The following is a 20,892-nucleotide window of genomic DNA, read 5'->3' as shown; positions in this document are numbered from 1 at the left end:
AATTTTTATCAATATGGATAGATGTAAATAATTTCGTAGCGAGTAAACTTTTTTGAACAGTACAACCTTTTTGGACTCTAGAAAAAACTTTTGTTTATAAATAACCCAGGATGTTCAAGAAGATCACATCACTGAGGATACAAAATGAAGTTCAACCTACTTTTTAAATGATGACTTTGTAAACGTCAAATATAATGACTTGACAGTTGAAAATTCAGTATGGTTTGAAACATCAAGTTTGGCGCATTGCCGATTTCAAAATTTCTAGTCTTTTGAACATCAAAATAATGAAAACAAATTAGCCGTGTATATTCTTGCAAAATTAGTATGCTCACATCTTTATCTGGTTATTGTGGGTTAAGGAAATTGTACCGAAGTGAAAGATAATAATTTTGTAAGTATCCTATTGTTTTTTTCTCTTGAAAAATGTTACAGACATCGTGAACATTTCTTTACTCTTGTTTCTTAAAGTAGAGATTTAATATATTTTTTTGCAATTATGACTCTGTTTGATTTAGCCTAGTGCTCATTGGTTAAAAACCTATTTTTTTTATGTAGACGTAGTTATTGGATTTCTATGTAGGTACAAGTTTGTTTATATTATATTCTATTAAATAATCTTTAAATAAATAATCTTTGGACAATTTCACACAGCGCCAGCTAGCCCCAAAGTAAGCAACTTAAAATAATGCTTGTGTTATGGGTGCTAGCTTAACGGATATACTACTTATATACTTTTTTTTTAAATACATAAATATTATACATAGTCACACCCAGACCCGTCACAGAAATTAAAATTCATCATTTCAATTTCTGCCCGGCCGGGAATCGAACCCGGGACCTCTCGGCATAGTAGTCCGTTCTGAACCACTACACCAAACGGCCGACAAAATTACACTACATTATCTACAGCAGATTTTTATAGATTCACATACACCCACCTACCGATTATTTAATGTAATGTACAGTTTCAAACTAATTTATTTATTTCATTTCAGATTAATGGAGCAAATTTTTATGATCGAGGTTTTTGTGAAAAAAATAGTGCTCAAGATTGAGCCTCCTCAAAAAGATGAGTACGAACTCAAAATGGAAGAAGAGGAGAGAAAGAGGGAAGCAGAAGCTTTAGCAGCTGCTGAAGCACTTAAAAAGGGCAAGAAAGGAAAAGACAAGCCAAAGAAAGGGAAAAAAGGAAAAGAACCACCGATGCCTTCTGAAGAAGAAATGAAGTTCATGCAGACCTGCACCTTACAGATGAACTGCCTACCCCTTTTTGACTTCTATGTAGCCCATGATAATTTCATTGCACCACCACCTCCCCCACCTCCTGGGAAGAAAGGCAAACCTGCTAAGCCTAAGCCTCCGAAGAAAGGAAAACAACCTCCCAAGAAAATTATCCTACCATCAGAGCCGTTACCACAGCCTCCTTACTTCGGCGTTGGAAACTCTATCATGTTCCTTTCAAGGCCTTCTAAATTGGAAGAAGTACTAAGAAAAACCCCTATTTATATCACGGTCTGGAACAGAGACCAGGAGATGAACTGCATTGGTTTTTGCATAGTGGAATGGAATGAAACTTTCTTTAATTGCCTTCAAAGAGCTGGAGAGTTGAACCCAGTGAATATGGATCAAGCTGAGTACAGAACTACTACCAGACCAGAAATGATTACAAACACTGTTGAGTTGACAAGACCATTGCAGTGTGAGGAAGATTTAAAAACATCTGGTGAAATCGAATTTTTTATCAGATTGTCATGCTTAGGGAACAGAGTGATCAGTTACTTCGTAGCTTTACCAGAAATGGAAAGATTGCCTGGTAGGAAGTATTTATCAGACGATTTGAAGTTGAAGGACGTTGAGGTAGTCCGGCATTGGGAAGGCACTACCATAGACGCTGTGCCACCAGTGGCATATATTTTCGGTGCTCCTGACATTTGTAGAGAACCAATAAGGCCTGTTGAGGAGCCGGTGATATATGACGACTTCGTGGCACCATTCACAAGCAGTGAGCTTGCAATTCTTGCAATGGGCTTCCCCAAGGGCCCTTGCGGTGGAACCAACTGTCCCAAAAGGATGGACTATCGTGGCAGTCAGCACCAGTTCATCCCTGGGGAAACTATCAAAGGGAAGTACCAACACGGCCAATTTGTGAACAAGAGAGATGTTCATGGACCCTGCGGAAGACTGGACTGCCCTCTAGCTAAGAAAGTTCGTACTTATCTGTGCAATGAAGGAAGTTATAAGACATGCCGCAAACCGTGCGCTAAAGATTATTACTAGACATTAGCAATTTTGGAAGGTATTGGCTGAAAAAATAAATAGATAATTATTGTGAGTGGTGCGACGTAAAAGTGGCATGGTGTTTTCTAGAAATGTATTGCCTCACGTCGGGCCATTCTGCTGTTGTGTATTTTAGGTCAGATTCATTATGTTAGCCCTTATAGATTAAATGCATAAAAACAATAAAACTTAAAACAGTACTACTGATAGTTTTTACCTTTTATTTAATTCTGATAGCTCTATTTTAAACGTTTAACTTAATTTTGCTCTGTAAATGTCCAGGACCGCAAAAATCTTAATGAAAATCAATCCATCATTTAACTCGAGACAGATTTAATCCAAAACACATCTTTGTGTTTCACAATGAATTTTAACTGTTGTTTGTTTGTAACGTGAGTCAGTTCTGTCGCTTTCTCTTTTCTTCAAAGTCACACCCACGTTTACTGCGACCCTTTTGATGGAACAATTGCACTTTCGATTAATGAACTTACTGGAGTATTATTCTGGAAAAGTGAACAATCATCAGAAGCACGCCACGCTCACTTTAAGTAGTTACATTGATAAGAGCTTACATATTCTGTACCTTAGTTTTAGTGGTGGAAAATTACTTTTTATTATTTGATTTTCACTTCATGCTAATCTTTCTTTTAGTTATTAATAGTTTTTGACACCAGAGTCGCACAATGTATAACTGCAATCAGATAATGCCTGCATGGTAATGCCATTACATTAATGAAAATCAGTCCTTGGAATTTTGTAAATACCTGCTGTCTACCTCAAAATAAAAACTTAGTAATTTGAATCAATTTATAATGTCAAAAATTAACCAATGTTTAAAGTTACGTTACAGAGTAGTTCAAACTTCAGCAACTCAACGCATTACTACCTATATTCAAAGGACAATGACCAAAATTGGTCCAAATGTCTACCACTAATGAGACCTATATTGTATAGAGATTTACTTTCAGTATGAGACGAAAAAAAAATAAGCTGTCAGTAAAAAGTTATGACTGTTTGAAAAATTGTAGTAGTTTACGCGCTAATCTCAGGAACTACTGGTCCGATTTGAAAAAATATTTTTGTTATAGATAGCCCATTTATCAATGATGGTTTTAGGATAAATAACATCACCCTACAACCAATAGGGGCGGAGCAGTAAAGACAAATGATGTAAAAATGGGAAATATTATTCAAACTATTTTCACGCGTACAAAGTCGTAGGCACAGCTAGTATAAATATTTAATAAAATTCGTCTATAGCCCCGCGCCACATGCGACATGACATAACATGCGTAGATTAGTCCAAAATGTGCAATGGATAGAATGATATCAAGGACATTTTTCGGATGAAAAGGTAAAAAATAGACTTTTCTTTCAGTTATAACTTTTTACTGACAGCATATTTTTTATTGCGGTTTGGTTATAATGAATCAGTATATAGTAGACTATTTTACTACATAGGTCTCGTTAGTGGTGGACATTTGGACCACACTCCATATATTTTTGGTCATTGTCCTTTATTTGTCTAAGAAGATGTAGTTAGGACAACACACAGAACGTAAGAGTAGGTACTTTATAAAACCACCAACGATCCTGCAAAACGTTCGCCTCTAAATCACAATCGGAAAACCAATTAGCTGCCCAGTTAAAGAATAACGGAATAACACTTCGCACGTTGTTAACAATAACACACCTTCTGAGAAAAGATCAACTTATTTGATACGCCATTGCAGTCCCTTGGCCCATATAGTCATGCTGCTCGCTGACCGTGAAAATAAAATGGAATTTTACTTACAGAAGGGTAAGGTCTCATTTGGTTTGGTTGTGGATTTGGTAGCAAATGTAGGTTCCAGTGAAATAATGTTAATCATTAGTGAGATTTTGGCACCTTATAGGGCACAGGGTAAGAGTTACAGCGAATACGTGTTTTTTTTTAGACATTGTGTCTAGAAAATTAGGCATAATACGAGTACTATCTTGGTTTTTAGGGTTCCGTACCTCAAAAGGAAAAAACGGAACCCTTATAGGATCACTTTGTTGTCCGTCCTCCGTCTGTCAAGACCCTTTATCTCAAGAACGCGTGAACGTATCAAGCTGAAATTCACATGAAATACTCAAGTCTATTGTCCCTTTAAGCTGTGAAAATATCAAACTTCTAAGCCAAGCCAATCAAAAGATACAGCCGATTATGTCGATATTTTCAACAAATTTTCGACACTCGCAAAGGAATCAAAACCTACAGGATACTTCCCGTAAACTCAGAATCTTGAAATTTGGCATAAAGCATTGTCATATAATGCAAATATAGGAAAAATTGCGAAAATTACATTTTTTTAGTTATATAATATAATAAAAATATTTTAATAAAATGAAACTTACTACCTTATTTCTCACTAACGAATAAAGGTATCAAATTGAAATTTATAACAAATACCTAGATCTATTGTCCCTTTAAGAAGTAAAAAAATCAAACTTCTAAGTTAACGCGATCAAAAGATACAGCAGTTTATACCGACACCTTAGACGAATTTCCGTCACACGCTAGGGAATCAAAACCTACAAGGTACTTCCTGTGAACTCAGAATCTTGAAATTTGGCACGAAGCAACGTTATATAGTACAGATAAAGGAAAAATTGCGAAAATGATAAATTTGAAGTTATATAAAATTTAAAATATTATTTTTGCTTACATGACAAAATATTTTTTTAATAATTATAAACTTACTATCTACCCTTTTTCACATGAACGCGTAGAGATATTAAAGTTGAAATTCATATCAAACAATTCTTAAATCTAATTGCCTCTAAACTGTGAGAAATTCTAAATCAACGCAAAAATTCAAAACGCTGAGGTAGGTACCTACCTATAATGCAAATATAGGAAAAATAAATAAATAAAAAATAATCATACCGCATATTTTGAAATTCGCCACTACTCGCAACGGAATCAAGTAAGTAATTTGATTTAATACGTCATAAATTGTAAACCGCTACGTTTGTACGGCGGAACCCTCGGTGTGCGAGCCCGACTCGCATTTGGCCGGTTTTTTTTCTGTTGCATTACTTGCATTATTTGTAGTTCCAAAATGGGTGAATTGTTTTAGATTTTATCGATTTACATATTGACCGTTCTTATTTATGATTCTAGAAAAATCTGATCAGTGACATTTAATTTTGAAGATCATTCAGACTTTTACTGCGCTACTAAGCGCATCATTGATTAATCTGTGTATTTACTAAAAAACAGAAGACAACTAAATTTAAGTACCTTCTAAAATTCTTCTTCGAAAAATGCCTAAAACCAATTATGAGATCCTGACCGATTGACCTGATATTTTTATATTAAGACATACAAAATATTTATTGTTTATTACTGTAGCTTAATCTTGTTTCATTATGAAGATACGCTACATTCGAGGACATACACATAGTCACGGTCTGTGATCCCGTACAAAGGTGGCACAATTAGTGTTTGGAAATGATTTTTATGGATTTTTAAATGGCCATTGTGGCCATATCGCGAAATCAATGTCAGCGGATTCCATTCAATTCTTCTTTCTTTCAGTGTGATTAATAAAAAGCCACATGAAGTCGGTCTATAAGCCTTAAGGGATAATTTCAGTCAGTCAGATTTTCATCCAGCTTCCATGAGAAGCGGACACAGGTACACGGTAATATATTTATTCAAGCAATACCTCAAACAATCTACCTGATCTCTAGGTATCTACTCGTAGTTGGTTGCAACGGGGAACCAAACCAGTGACAAGGTAAGTATTAGAAGTCTGGCTGATTCTTAGACTAACACCCGTATTCACAAACGATGCTTGCATAAATGACGCAGCAAATCGAACGCACAGCGTTGAACTGTGATTGGTTCGTGTGTCACCCTGTGCGTCCACGCGCACTGTGAGACCTCTTAGTAATGTTTGTGAATACGGGCGTAAGCTACTTATTTACTATGATTATATCAACTAAGTGTGCACATGCAACACTAGCAATGTAAACAAAGTTGCAGACAAAATGTTAATTGTGCCGATTAGCAACGTATTCAAATTGCATACAATGAGCCATTATGAGCTGTTTGTTATCTGAAACATGATATGCACCGCAAGGCCCTTCTGATAGAGCTTGAGTTAATGGAGTTAGTGTAGTTGGTAGTTTCAAATGGAAATAACAAATAAAAACTACATTTCAAAGCTTGTTTGAAGTAAAGTTGGTAAAAAATATTCAATTTTTGTAATATTTGAGCTTCTTTGTTCTAGTACATTATGCCATAATATCTCTATCAATATGGAAATCAGTTGTAAAATGTAGAGTAGAAATATTGGTTCAAGACAATAGTAGTTGAATGAAAATTGCGGTAGATATTCCATTTTTTGTTGTATTCACAAACGATGCTTACTTAAGTGTAGCAGCAAATCGAACACACAGCGTTGAATAGAGCTCTGTGATTGGTTCATGTTTCACCCTGTGCTTCCACGCGCACTGTGAGACCTCATAGTAATGTTTGTGAATACGGGCGTCAGCGTATAGATCAAGAACATACAGGCATGGGACTGTGGCACAGTGAAGTTCCACTACCGTAGAATAATACTCAGTAAAACTCTACACTCACTGAGTTTTCCTGTGCTAAACAGTTTACTTTGTTTTTACTTTCATTTTAATATTCCCATTAACTACAATACTCTAAATATTACTCATTCAAAACATACGAAAACTGGGAAAAAACCTCCACACCATCAGTCTTAAATTTAAGCATCTGCTTAGTGTAAGCTCGTACCTTACCAGCTTTGCCTCCGAAGGCTTTCGCGCTGAGCTTTATTGCTCGGCCGCGTCGCCAGGCGCTTCAACTTACGAACTTTCATGATAACTCTAAGTTATTGTGTTTAAGTAGATATTTAGTAGTTGTTTTGAGTTGTGGTTACTGTAGTTTGGATGTTTTGTAGTTTGTAGTAGATACTAACTGGAGGTTTAAACTGTAATTTGTTGGGTTGACTAATAATGTTATTTTTATTTTGAAATGTGCTTTTTTACTTTAGCTGTTAATTTAGAGATTAATATTTGTTACAGATAACAAAATTGATAATAATAAATAGCAATTCAATAGAGAATTGGAGTAGTTAAATTACCTTGATAAAATTAATAATTTTTCCATATTACATCATCACAAATATTGAGTTAATCTTTCTAATTTATACTAACCCGAGTAAACCTTTTTAGAATTTTAGTTTGAGATTATAAAAACAGGTATTCAAAGACAAACAAACCTAAAACAAATAATCCTATTAGCCTTATGACTTTCTAGCTAAGCGATTACAATTAAATCACGTTAATTATGCAAATTCGAGTCTAGCTTGATGACTGAGTCACACTGTCCAATTATACATTAATAATCTTGCTGTAGACGTGTGTCAATTGCCAACGATCGATTATGAATTGATGAGTCATACATATACCTATTACACTTATGTATGACGGTATGACGAAAATTAGGCAAGAATATTATCACAAATATTGATTTACTTAGGATAAAAAATATGTGCCATATGGGTTAATAGGCTTCAAGAAAACGAATACTTTTTTGCTACAAATTATGAGTGAATACAAAGTTGTCTAGACTTGTGGAAGCATTAGTTTTATTTTAACTTTTAGGCACTTCTACGTTACACACCGATTTTAGTAAGAAAGATGGCATTTTTCAGTTATGTAGCTTATACAGACGATGGCATCAAGGTAAACCCTGCTCCACATTATGAACTCGTATTGTGGCAGGTGCTATTTTTCAATAAAAATATAGTCTCTGATATTTTGTCGTATATTATGATTATTACTGGTGTTCAAATAGGGCAAACCAATATTTTCTTTGACCCATGAAAGTATGATGCAATAAAGAAACTAGTCTAGCCTCCACATAATAATTATCTCAAATATAACTTAGTATTCGGTAGCATTACTCACGCAATTAAAAATAGTATACACATTACAAAAACATGGCAACATCGAGATCAATGACCTAAATACCTATCTTTTTGGATGACTCAGACCTCAGATGCGAAATAGCGAAAGTCCTTTTTGTAGACAGGTTCAAACCAGATGATGTAACAACTAGTATGGTTTACATGGATGACTAACTCTAATGGTGAAGTCAAGTTCAAAGTTCTCGCCCGTATTCACAAACGATGCTTGCTTAAGTGAAGCAGCAAATCGCACGCACAGCGTTGAATAGAGCTCTGTGATTGGTTTATGTGTCACCCTGTGCGTCCACGCGCACTGTGAGACCTCATAGTATCAATGTTTGAGTTGGGTCGGGCTGTTGATCAGTATGGAGATGTATGAAAGTGCGCACATTGCACCGATTTGGTATCGGCCGATTCTTCATACAATTTAGAATCGGGCCCAACTATAGGCCAACTAAAAGTTGGTGGTCTGCGCCTATCTCCAAACTGATTCATACATCTCCATACTGATCAACAACCTGACCCAACTATCGGCCAACTAAAAATCGGTGGTGCCTAGGCTTAAAGTCGATTTTCAAAATCTCAAAAATCAAAATCAAAATCTAAATTTTCTAAATCAAAATTTTCTTTATTTGTTTAGACTAATTAAATTAGTAGAGACCGCGTGGCAGTTTTGAATATACATATTCTTAGAAATGATTGAACAATAAGAAAACATTTAATGACAATTTTAGGTTTATTTACAAAAGGATTTCACGTTTTACAAAAGAAAATATTTTACAGGGCTAACAAATGCACAAAAAATAATTAATGGTAACTTAAATCAGAAAAAGGCAATTCGACTCTCAAACGGGCATAGATTCCCCTAACCAAGTGAACACTACCAAATATTCCGTCGGACTGGACGTGCCGGGCCAGCTAACCGCGCGCTCACGCCACCTCTCGGCATACCCCCAAATTACGTCGTCATTTGATTTCCGCTAACACGGCCTCTCCTGACTGGAGAACGTCCTCGTGCTCCCGAATTTCCTCTGGGTGCAGGGCTTCCACCGCACTGGAGGTACTAGGCACGGGTTCTGGCATCTCACCAGGTAGCACATCGCTCCCAGCAGCTCGCTCAGGCATGGACTCCGCATCATCGAGGTCTGCACCTGAGAGTGTAAACAAAACAAAGCTTACAATTCTAATCATTCCCCTTTTTTTTAAATTACTAGTGATGTAACAGAACCGCTGCAGACAATTCAGCCACATCACCAGTAGGAATAATTTTATTAGAACAGAGGCGTTGGGTCTCTGATGTTTATCAGAGACTCTTCAACGTCACATAATAAAAAGGTAATAAAAGAAGAGTCAGGTCTCCGGTCGTCACCAGAAACGCCTTGACTCCACATAGTGAACCACGTTCACCCGGTCGGAGAGGAAGCACAATGTGCTATCTACGACTACATGACATAGGCACGACGTTAGCTTATCATGTACCTCCACACTTGTGTGACATAGGCACGACGTTAGCGTATCACACAAATGTAGCCTGATTACCCACATGGCATAGGCACGACGTTAGCATACCATGTGGCGTCTACTCTTGTATGACATAGGCACGACGTTAGCTTATCATACAAGTGTAGAATAAGCTCACCCTCGAAGAAAGCAGCACACGTATCCGGAGTCCATTCCCCTCGCCACGGCACCATGAATTCTGCCGCAGCCTGGGTCGTTTTTCCATAGGAGCCCGCCAACAGCTTAAGCTCATATCGACCATGGGGAAGCGCTTTGACCACACGATATGGCCCGCGCATGCCCGAGTCGAGCTTGCCAGTCGCTTGTGCCTGTTTAATAACAAAAACAAGTGAGTTTATTTCAAAGATCCGAGGAGGCCTTCGGTTAGCGTTCACAATCGCATCCTGTTGGTGTTGATTCACCTTCAGGCGTTCAGAAGCTCTTTGACGATGCATTTCTCTTAAAGCCTCGCGGTTCGGGTGAGAGTTTTCTAAGGCAACGTCTCTGACGAGATGACGTATGAGAGGTGTGGCTGCTTCAATACCCACTAGCATATTCAATGGGGATAGCTTTGTAGTTTTCTGCTTTGTTATATTCAAAGTTAACTGTAGCCGCCACATAACATCTGACCATTCATGTTGTCGATGGTTGCATTCTATACGAACCATATTTAGTAACGTCCGGCAATAACGTTCAACTTGCCCATTTGAGTGATGCATCTCAGGTGTTATGAGATGCAAGTCAATGCCTAAATCTGTTACAAGTTTTGTAAATCCTGAACTTTGAAACATACGACCACGATCTGCCACGATTAGCTTTGGCGTGCCAAATAATGAAATCACGTTTGTAAAAAGTCGTTTTAATTCATCTGAATCTTGTCCAAACATAGGGTACAGAAGGCAGTATTTGGAAAACGCATCTACAACGATTAGCACATGTCTATAACCGTTAGACTGAGGCAAAGGACCTAATGCGTCTGCATGGATAACCTCAAAAGGATCACATGGTTTTTCCCACGAATGTATTGGCTGATGGGGAGCTCTGGGAATCTTTTTATGAGTCATGCAAATAAGGCAATGACCTACATACTTCTGAACAAACGATTTCAGAGAAGGAAACCAAAAATGTTTTCTAATGAGTTCTAGGGTCTTATCGACTCCGGGATGATCGTGCTCATCGTGAAAAATCCGGAGCAAACTCAGCCTATGACCCTTGGGCACAAAACAAAGAAGTCTAGGGTCTTCGCCTACCGGGGAATATTTATAATAGAGCAGACTATTTTTGTGGACATAATGGTTCGAATCCAATTGCCCATCTGTCAGTTTCTGGATAAGCTGTTGAGTTTCCTCATCAGCAGCCTGTGCTATTTGAGCCCAATTTTGTTGTTTACGAGCTTCGCAGACATTTACGGGGTTGCGGCTCAAGTAATCGGCATGAGACATAGAAATACCTTTGCGGTATTCCAGAGTAAAATTAAAGTCTTGCAAATATATCCACCATCTGGCTACTCGAGGCAATAAGTCTTTTTTTTGTTGCGTTGACTTTAGTGCATTACAGTCTGTAACGATTTTAAATTGAACGCCAACCAGATAGTGTCTAAAGTTTTGCAAGGCCTTAACGACGGCCAAGGTCTCGAGCTCATATGAGTGATACCTTGGCTCGGCACCTTGAGTACGTTTGCTGAAGTAACCCACAGCTCGTTTATTACCATTTTCGTGAACCTGAAGAAGCACCGCACCATAGCCAATGGAACTTGCGTCCGTGTGAACTTCGATAGGTAAGTCAGGGTTGTAAATAGCCAATACAGGCTCACTTGTAAGCAGAGAAATTATATCCTGCCGTGCTTCCTCTTGTTCACTGCCCCAAATAAAAGGTTCACCCTTTTTTGTTAGTTTGGTAATAGGTGCAGTTTTTGTCGCAAAACCAGCTATATAGCGACGAAAATAACTCGCCAACCCCAAAAACTGACGCACCTGCTTTACAGTTTTTGGAACGGGCGACTCGACCAAAGCTCGAACTTTACCTTCGCTCGGCTGCACCTGACCTTGACTTATGGTACGTCCCAAGTACTCTATTTTAGTTGAAAGAAAGGAACATTTCTTTAGATTTATGGAAAAGCCTGCATTTGTCAAAGTCTGGAGCACCTTGCGAAGGGTTATCAGACCCTCTTCGACTGTATTGCTCAGGATAAGTACATCGTCAATGTACACCAGGGTTTCACCAGATTCTAGGTGCTGACGTAAAGTTTTTGACATTATTCGTTGGTAAACAACAGGAGCATTCGCCAAGCCATAGGGCATTTTTAAATATTCATAATGCCCCTCTGGCGTAACGAATCCCGTGAGCTGTATTGAGTCATCATCCATAGGGATCTGGTGAAACCCTGTTGCCATGTCAAGACTTGTAAAATACTTATGCTTGCCCAACCGATCGATGTGATCGTCGATTAGCGGAAGTGGAAATCGATCTTTAACAGTATTTTCATTTAACTTCCGGTAATCGACGCACATGCGATCAGAGCCATCCTTTTTTTTCACTAATAGGATTGGGCTCGCAAATTCGGATTCAGACTCCTGGATAATATTTTTTTGGAGAAGATCTTTGATGATCTCACGAACTTTTACGATTTCTGGATATGAGAGCCGGTAAGGCCTGTAGCTGACAGGTGTACTGTTATGTAATTTTATTGCCATACTGCCGGTATTGACAGTTGAAGTAGCGGTTCCGGAAATAAAAGAATTTGAAAATTCATCGATAAGATCGAGCAGCTTTTTTAAATCGTGACCAGTTAAAGGAGTCCTTACCGGAATCTCATTGAAAGACGAAGTACACATTACATCATGCACGGGACGAGTCTTGCAAGAAAGGTATTGATAATCACATGTACGGACATAGGTAACGCCTTCTCTATTTAATACGTCAGTACCAACAATGATAGGGGTGTTCATGAATTCAGGGGATACTACATGTAAGTCCACTTCTAGAGTTATCTCATTAAACTCAATAGGCAAAGTTACGAAATAAGTTGACTCAATTTCTTGCCCACCGATGCCTCTTAAAATTCTGAAGGCAGTTTTGCGAGCACATTTGAAATGTCTCAAAAGTGAAGAAGAAATTAACGATATAGTGGAACCACTATCGATAAGGACATCAACAGGAACCCCTTGGATAATAGCAACAACGATATCTTTATTCTTATTGCCTGGGTTTTCCTGACAAAAGTTTACATTGCTTTTGTTACGCGATTCTGACTTTAATTTTGCAAAGCAAGTTTCAATATTATGGCCGGGTTTTTTACAAAATTTACAAGGCTCGAGCTTATTTGAATCATGAACTGAACTATTCTTTTGACCATCGTTGTTGCTGTTACCGTTATTGAAAACTGGTTTACGTTTTTTAGTACAATTGGACTGTCTATGGCCATGCTGGCCACACGAGAAACATTTTCCACCTTCAAACTTTCGTTTTCGGCCCATATCGTTATTGGGTTTTGGGGTGTCAGATTTCTTAATAGGAGCAGACGGGGATTTAACATAAATTGAAAAAAAATCTACCAAATCATTAGGCATTAACTTTGCATTAGTGGCTGAAGCACGAATTTGCGGATCTGTAATACCCCGTATTACTATTGCTGATATTAGTTCATCGCTTAGCCCTTTAACTATACGCAACCTTAATAAGGACCGACGAGCATAATCAGCATATGTCGGGTACTTGTCAGAATTAGAGCTCATGACCTCGTACAGAATATTCGCAATATCCGGTTTCCTAGGGCACAAAGGTTTGAACTCCTTTTTGAATGTGGTCCAAGTACGGTCATTAGTGACCCATTCATTTAGCCAGGTGCGAGCGTCACCTTTTAGACAGTTCCCTATTCGAGCAAGACACTCGTTATCATTCCAGTGGTTAGTAATCCTTGCACGGTCTACTTCGTCACACCAGGTGTCTATGTCATTGATACTTGGATCGAAATTAGAAATAAAATAAGATTGGTTAGATCTTACCGTCGTGTTAATTGACCGAATCGCATCGATGATACGATCGGTCGCGTTGACGTCGTGGTCCGCATCAGCACTCACGGTACGCCCCGTTGAAGATGGGGCCTCCGACTCACGACGCTCAGCCGCAGGGTTACGATGCTCAGCCGCAGATTCACGACGCTCAGCCGCAGATTCACGACGCTCAGCCGCAGATTCACGACGCTCAGCTGCAGGCCCACGATGCTCAGCCGCAGGGTCACGATGCTCAGCCGCAGATTCACGACGCTCAGCTGCAGGCTCACGATGCTCAGCCGCAGGGTCACGATGCTCAGCCGCAGATTCACGCGGCGGAGACCGGCGCCGTTGTTCATCCAAAGTCGTTAAACGATCTAAAATTTGATGCATGGTTTCGGTTAAAACATTGCTAGGAGGAGTAAACCGTTTGTGTGTATGTCTATAACGTGAATTATGGTAATCGGAACGTGAGTCTCGGCTCCTGGAACGCGAATTACGGTTCCTGGAATGCGAATTACGGCTCCTGGAATGCGAATTACGGCTTCTGGAATGTGAATTACGGCTTCTGGAATGCGAACTACGACTTGCAGAACGCGAAGCATGATTTTTAGAATGCAAAGCATGATTCCTAGAGCGTGAAGTAAGCTGCCTAGAATGGGAAGCACGTTTCCTAGAATACGAAGCACGTTTCCTAGAACGGCTTCTACTTTTGCGACTATCACTGTTATTAGGCATTTTGCATTGTTAGCAAATAACGTGAGAAAAAGCCAACAAGGAATGCAATGGTTGAAATTATGCAAAATAGCTACAAAACGTAGGTAGGTACGTTAACATACAAAAAAAATCACCTTCGTGGTAAAATAAAAACAAAATGGAACACACTCACCAAAATTTCCAACGTAGGTAGGTAGATAGATCCTACCATACCACATACAAAACCTCAACACTCGCCACGAAGAAATAAGCGGTAGGTGGCAAAGATACCGTTAATTTACTTGTTTTGCAAAAGCCAAACTGCCTTTTTCTTTATGCACAAAGCGGAAAAGGACACGTAAAAATGGGAATTAAATCTCACTTCTGATCTTAGAAATGATTGAACAATAAGAAAACATTTAATGACAATTTTAGGTTTATTTACAAAAGGATTTCACGTTTTACAAAAGAAAATATTTTACAGGGCTAACAAATGCACAAAAAATAATTAATGGTAACTTAAATCAGAAAAAGGCAATTCGACTCTCAAACGGGCATAGATTCCCCTAACCAAGTGAACACTACCAAATATTCCGTCGGACTGGACGTGCCGGGCCAGCTAACCGCGCGCTCACGCCACCTCTCGGCATACCCCCAAATTACGTCGTCATTTGATTTCCGCTAACAATATTTATTTAGTGCCGTGCTAATTTCTATTAAATCTCACCTAATCTCAATTAGGTGATAGAGCTTTTTACAGATCTTTAGGTATGATGATTTAGTTACACATATATTTTTGTAAGTGTGTGACACTTGAATTCCTATTTACATACATATTATAGGGCAAGTGACCCGGTTGTGGCCACCGACCCCTTTGTGGCCATTTAGAACTTCAAATCGTTATAACTAAGGCAAAGACAAATATATTACTCTATTGTTTACGGGAATAAAAATAGCTAATATTAGCAACACTGATAGCGTTAACAGCTTTGATGTGTCAAGCTTCACTTCAATCCAACAAGTCATTATTTTTTGAGAAGCGTTAATTGTTTTAAGTCTTAGCAAAAAGGCTAAGGCGAGCGGGTGAGTAAACAATCATTATTTTCTAAATCCTTCTTATTTTTTTAAATGTTTATGTTAATCCTTAATGAAGAATACACTGTCTAAGCTGTACTAATGATATTTTATCGCTATTTGTTTATTAAGTGGGTTTATGAGAGGTGGCCACTAATGGAGCCAGAATAATTGAATTTTCCCATCTTTGGCCACATGACTGGCCAAAAGTGGTGCACGAAGAACCCCACTTTTGGCCATTTAGTTTTTATCGTAATTTTTCAATTTAATTACTTAGCTATTTTGATATAAGTAATCGATTCATTTTCAGAGTTACGATTATAATACCTCCATCGAAACTAAATACTAAAAAAATCGGTGTTGTGAAAAGAAAATTGTTCCAGTACTAACCGCATAAACTTACATAGTAACACCCAGACCCGTCACAGAAATTAATATTCATCATTTCAATTTCTGCCCGGCCGGGAATCGAACCCGGGACCTCTCGGCATAGTAGTCCGTTCTGAACCACTGCACCAAACGGCCGACAAGCCGACAAATCTCAAGTATCGCTGACGTTTGACGTCACAAAAAACACTCCTCGTGCCGAGGCACTGACTCAGTTACTAGACCTATAATTTTGAATTCAAACGTCACTATTTAAAATCCAAATCAACAAGCATATGGCTTAAAGCCCACTTATTTGTACTTTTTGGAGCGAACAAACCACTCGGTAAGTTTGTCCACCATGATATATTTGGTTTGAAAGCGACACTATTGGCTCTTGTTAAAAAGGGTTGGTCAAACAGTCTGTTGTAGTTAGAGGAACGATTTGATTTTAACTTTGGACACTCATGCTTTTGGCGTATCCTACTAATATTATAAATGCGAAAGTTTGTATGTCTGGATGTTTGTTACCCTTTCACGCAAAAACTACTGTGTGCTTACCATGAGTTTACGTTAGGTGTGCTCGCTAGCGACTGCGTAAAAAAATGACATTAATTGTATGACATATTGTGCAGCGCCCCTAGCGGCTACTTTCAAGAAACAAAATCTTCATAGAGATTTTTGACGTACTCGCTAGCGAGCACACCTAACGTAAACTCATGGTAGGTACACTGAATGAATTTTGATGAAACTTTACAGTATTCATGTTTATAACCCAGAATAACATAAAGGCTATAATTTATGACGATCTGTGACAAACTAAGTTTCATGCGGGTGAAGCCGCGGGCAAAAATGTTTTATAATCTTAGCCTATATTAATGTAAACAAAAAAATATGCTATAAATAAGAATCTTGAAAATCGCCGACCTGGACTATTGTGTTGAACTCACTCGTAACACAAGCATACAGTATTTAGCTTACCACGAGGGAACGGAAATATTAGTATGTAATTTGTAAAATTTTCAAATTCCAAAACTTCAAAAATAGCGCTTAAAACATTTTATGTCCTCTCATTCAAAGTCTAATTTTATTTTCATGTCAAACGTTTCATTAATGTGAACACAAAGCTTTTCAAAATGAACGTTTTATGAAAATGTTTCATAATAATATGAAATTATTAATTAATTAGCCCTTCAAAAGCTTCGACCGCAATGTTTCGGACGAAAGCCCCATAACGAAGTATAGAACAGTGGTCATACGTTAATTATTTGAAATATTTAATTAATTATGAGTGAAACCCTTTTGTGACAAGTTGGGTGGTTTTATAAATTCTAATATTCACATATTTTATGTCATTTTCATTATGAATGAATTAGATTTAATGAAATGGACAAGGGTACGGTTTTACCTAAAAGTTGTAACCCTGAACTTTAACTTTTGGAGTCAGGTCCGCAAACCAATACGTCATTCATTTATTTTAGGTAACGCCAAATTATAAGTATTTTCATCATCATCATCATTTCAGCCACAGGACGTCCACTGCAGAACATAGGGAACATATATTTCCACATCCCCCAGTTGGTAACAGCCTGCATCCAGTCCAGCGCCTTCCTGCTACATATCCCGACGGATTAGCAAGATGAAGTGACAATGGACAGGGCACATAGCACGCAGAACTGACGGCTGATGGGGCGGCTCCGCTTTGCAACGGAGGGAAGTCGGACCTTAACTTCAAACTCCTTCTGTGTTCTTCTGATTAATTTAGTTGCGGGTCCAATGACATTTTAACTTTCCCCCAGAACAAACTTGACCTTCGTTGGTTGGGTTTTTAATGGCGGTCAAGCTGTAGATCCTGGCCACACAGGAGTTACAGCGGTAGGAGAGGTGGGAATAGACCCGTGATGGGGCAGCAATAATTACAGCCTTTTCTTAATAATTGTTGAAACATGTTTGTAAATAGCTACCGGACCTGTCCACTTGCCAGTTAAATAACAATTACTTAACTGAACCAAACTTAGCTCATTACCCTAATCACTCCCCATTCAAGTGAACTTCCAATAGATGCAAAATTTCGATAACAGTTAAACTAACCAGAACTAATCAACGATACAGTTACAGCGCGGATAGAACAGCCTTATAATGTACGATACTTGAAATTAAAGTAGTTATTTAAAAAAGTTCTTGTCAACCCTTGTACCTAATTGTTTTAGACAACTGAGTGTCGCGCCGGTTACGTTAAAAGAAAAATTTAAATCGTAGTCTCATTGATCATAAAAAATCCTGAAACTACGCCAGGTTTACATAACATAGGGTTTGTGAAAGCAAAAGGAAAGAAAAGTAGGTTTTTGCTGATGTAGGTACTTAACAGTTTTCAGTGATGGGTCTCGATTTAACGAAGGTTACGAATGTCAAAAAGGTGATGATTCTTAACGAACACCACACCTGGTCTCCCCTATTTTAAAAAAAGTTTAGGTTAGGTGTGCTCGCTAGCGAGTGCGTCAAAAAATTCTATGGAAATTTTAGTTTTTGAAAGTAGCCACTAGGGACGCTGTAAAATTTGTAATACATTTTGTTACATAAATATCGTTCTTTTATATCGGTATTTAGTCAGTTATTCTAAGCGCGTATCCAAACGCAGCTAGTTTCGAAGTATGATTCAGGATGTGTATCCGAGATTCTTTCTTCTTGATTCGCAAGGCTAAAATGGCGATAGGCAATCTTGTTAGCTCTGTGTATAATCGGAAATAAACAGCAGTATCTACACACACACAAACATCTTTTATTTATGTCTCCAATTCGGAGACATTTAATGTCTTTTTTTTACGCGTTCGCTAGCGAGCACACCTAATGTAAACTCATGGTAAGCACACTGATGAACAAAAGTGTAGTGGCTGTACTACTTTATCTATTTCCCAGTACAGTAGAAGTTCCAGATCTAATTTAGAGTTGGGCTGGCTAATGAAACTGGACGTGTTTCGTTCGGAGTCGTTAGTCTATCCACAGAACTTCTGGAGCAGTTGAGACCGTGTATGATAGTTTGGCCGTTTGTGGCGATATTAATTCGAATTGGACGTTCGAACTGTTTGGCATTATGGAAATTATACTAGAATTATTTATATCACGTATGCAATTTGAATTATACTCGGGAGTAAGAAAATGGCTTTCTCAATTAAGCTACTGTGAAGAATATAAGTACTTAAGGGGCATACAATATACTTTCTTTCTTTCTCTTTCTTATCATCATCATCATTTCAGCCACAGGACGTCCACTGCTGAACATAGGCCTCCCCCAGTGATGTTCACATCGCCCGGTTGGCAGCGGCCTGTATTCAGCGCCTTCCTGCTACCTTTATGTGGTCGTCGATCCACCTTGTGGGTGGAAGTAATTTAGGACACCACAATTTACTTAATGTAGAGTCCATGGAAGATAAATTAAAGACTTGTCTTCAAAGCGCAACCATTCCCACAGTCCTCTATTACATTAAACTATGACCAATACATACAAAACAATCGTCATACCTAACCTGTGTTTATTTTTTCTCTATGCTTTGTCGAGAGTGTTTGACGGTCGTGAGTCATCGGCGCGCGCGCAGCCTGCGCATAGGGTGATGAAATTGGGAGGTGTCTTTTTTATTGTGAGTGTTTTTTGCAGGTCATTTTTGGGAGTGGGAAAATAAAAGGTTAAAAGATAATTAATTCTAAGGCTGAGTTGCACCACCTAACTTTGACCGTAACTATGACGATAACCAGCGTTTTATGTATGGAGTTTGACAGATTTTTGATGTTTATCAAAGTTAAAGTAAGATGGTGCAACCCAACTTAAGACTACCTACTTGTAAATAGCTAGATGGAGAAGAAATTGATGATCTAAAAACAAACTAGTGTTCATCTGATAATAATTGAATAGTAGCTAGACCTTTTACAACAATTTATAATTTTCTGCTTATCACTCCACCATCATAAAATTGGTACTATTTGCGAGATGATCTAGAAAGTAAGTAATTTCGTGGGTTTTAATATCAAAGAGTATTCATAAATTATATTATCTGTTGTTTACCAATGCACCCTTTTAAATATTTAATAAACTACTAACTCCACCTAAAATTCACCATTACGTTCATCTACCTCAACTACATTTACTTATAGTGCCAAAAGAAACTCATTAGATCCCACAACACTTTATGGTGTGTCGGCAAACACAAACGTTGACACAGACAAACTACTCAGTCTAGTCCAGCTAGACTAAACAAAGTGCTGGTTAGATGTAAACTTAATAAAGTCTGTATTGTTAGACCATGCAAATAAAAAGACAAATTGAAACATCTTGCAGAGAACTCTAGTATCATATTGTGTTGAAATCCATTTCAATCATTCGTCTCATCATGATTTCATTACAAAGCTCACTGATCCTGATGATAGAGATCCAATTTGAAAATTATAAATAACTTGAAAAAATCGAACTGCCTAAGGCGATCCAATTTTTCCGATCAGATTTTTATAATAATATGATAAAATAACTGTTCGTGTACCTTAAAAACATGGATCCATAGAGAACTTCAATTATAAATGCCCATAGCAAACAATCATTATGTCAGTATTATGAAACGAATTTAAAATTCGGATCTCACATTGATTGTAGTCACAATCTTATCATTAACCGCTTGAGTCCCAGACGGCATTAATTAATGTCATAACAATTGATTATCTATTGTGTCTAGATTCGCGGGCCTTGAAGGATTAATTTAATCTGAGTTGGACTTATCACAAAGTTGAAACGATACTTGATTTAAATTCGAGGTGAAAATGCCACCTTCATGTTCTTAAATTGTTGCCAATCCTATTAATAGATGAAAGAATTTCACGTCAGACTAACTTTATGGTTAGTCACGGTCTACTAAGGACACGGAAGAAAATTATTTTGCGATGAACTGGATATCATTTTCCCATGACGTGAATGCTCCGGTAGTGTATTTTTTGTTGTTGAATATGCAATGCAATACATGAATGGATGCGTGCTCTACATGAAA

At 38.0% G+C, this 20,892-nt stretch overlaps 1 protein-coding gene across 1 annotated transcript; it reads left to right on the top strand.

The window, feature by feature from the left end:
- The first annotated feature begins 218 nt into the window (after positions 1–218).
- On the top strand, positions 219–2,480 carry LOC135081708 (uncharacterized). The gene is made up of 2 exons (XM_063976496.1): positions 219–394; positions 999–2,480. Exon 2 carries the CDS (start codon positions 1,003–1,005, stop codon positions 2,278–2,280), a length of 1,278 nt encoding a protein of 425 aa, XP_063832566.1. The 5' UTR covers positions 219–394; positions 999–1,002; the 3' UTR covers positions 2,281–2,480.
- Positions 2,481–20,892: the final 18,412 nt, after the last annotated feature.

The sequence above is a fragment of the Ostrinia nubilalis genome, chromosome 20, assembly GCF_963855985.1.
Source record: "Ostrinia nubilalis chromosome 20, ilOstNubi1.1, whole genome shotgun sequence".
NCBI lineage: Eukaryota > Metazoa > Arthropoda > Insecta > Lepidoptera > Crambidae > Ostrinia > Ostrinia nubilalis.
The sequence above is the reverse complement of the archived record's forward strand: the minus strand, read 5'-3'. Positions and strand labels throughout refer to the sequence as shown.

Coding starts and splice junctions, on each gene's coding strand:
- LOC135081708 (XM_063976496.1), top strand. CDS start 1,003: ATGGAGCAAATTTTTATGATCGAGGTTTTTGTGAAAAAAATAGTGCTC.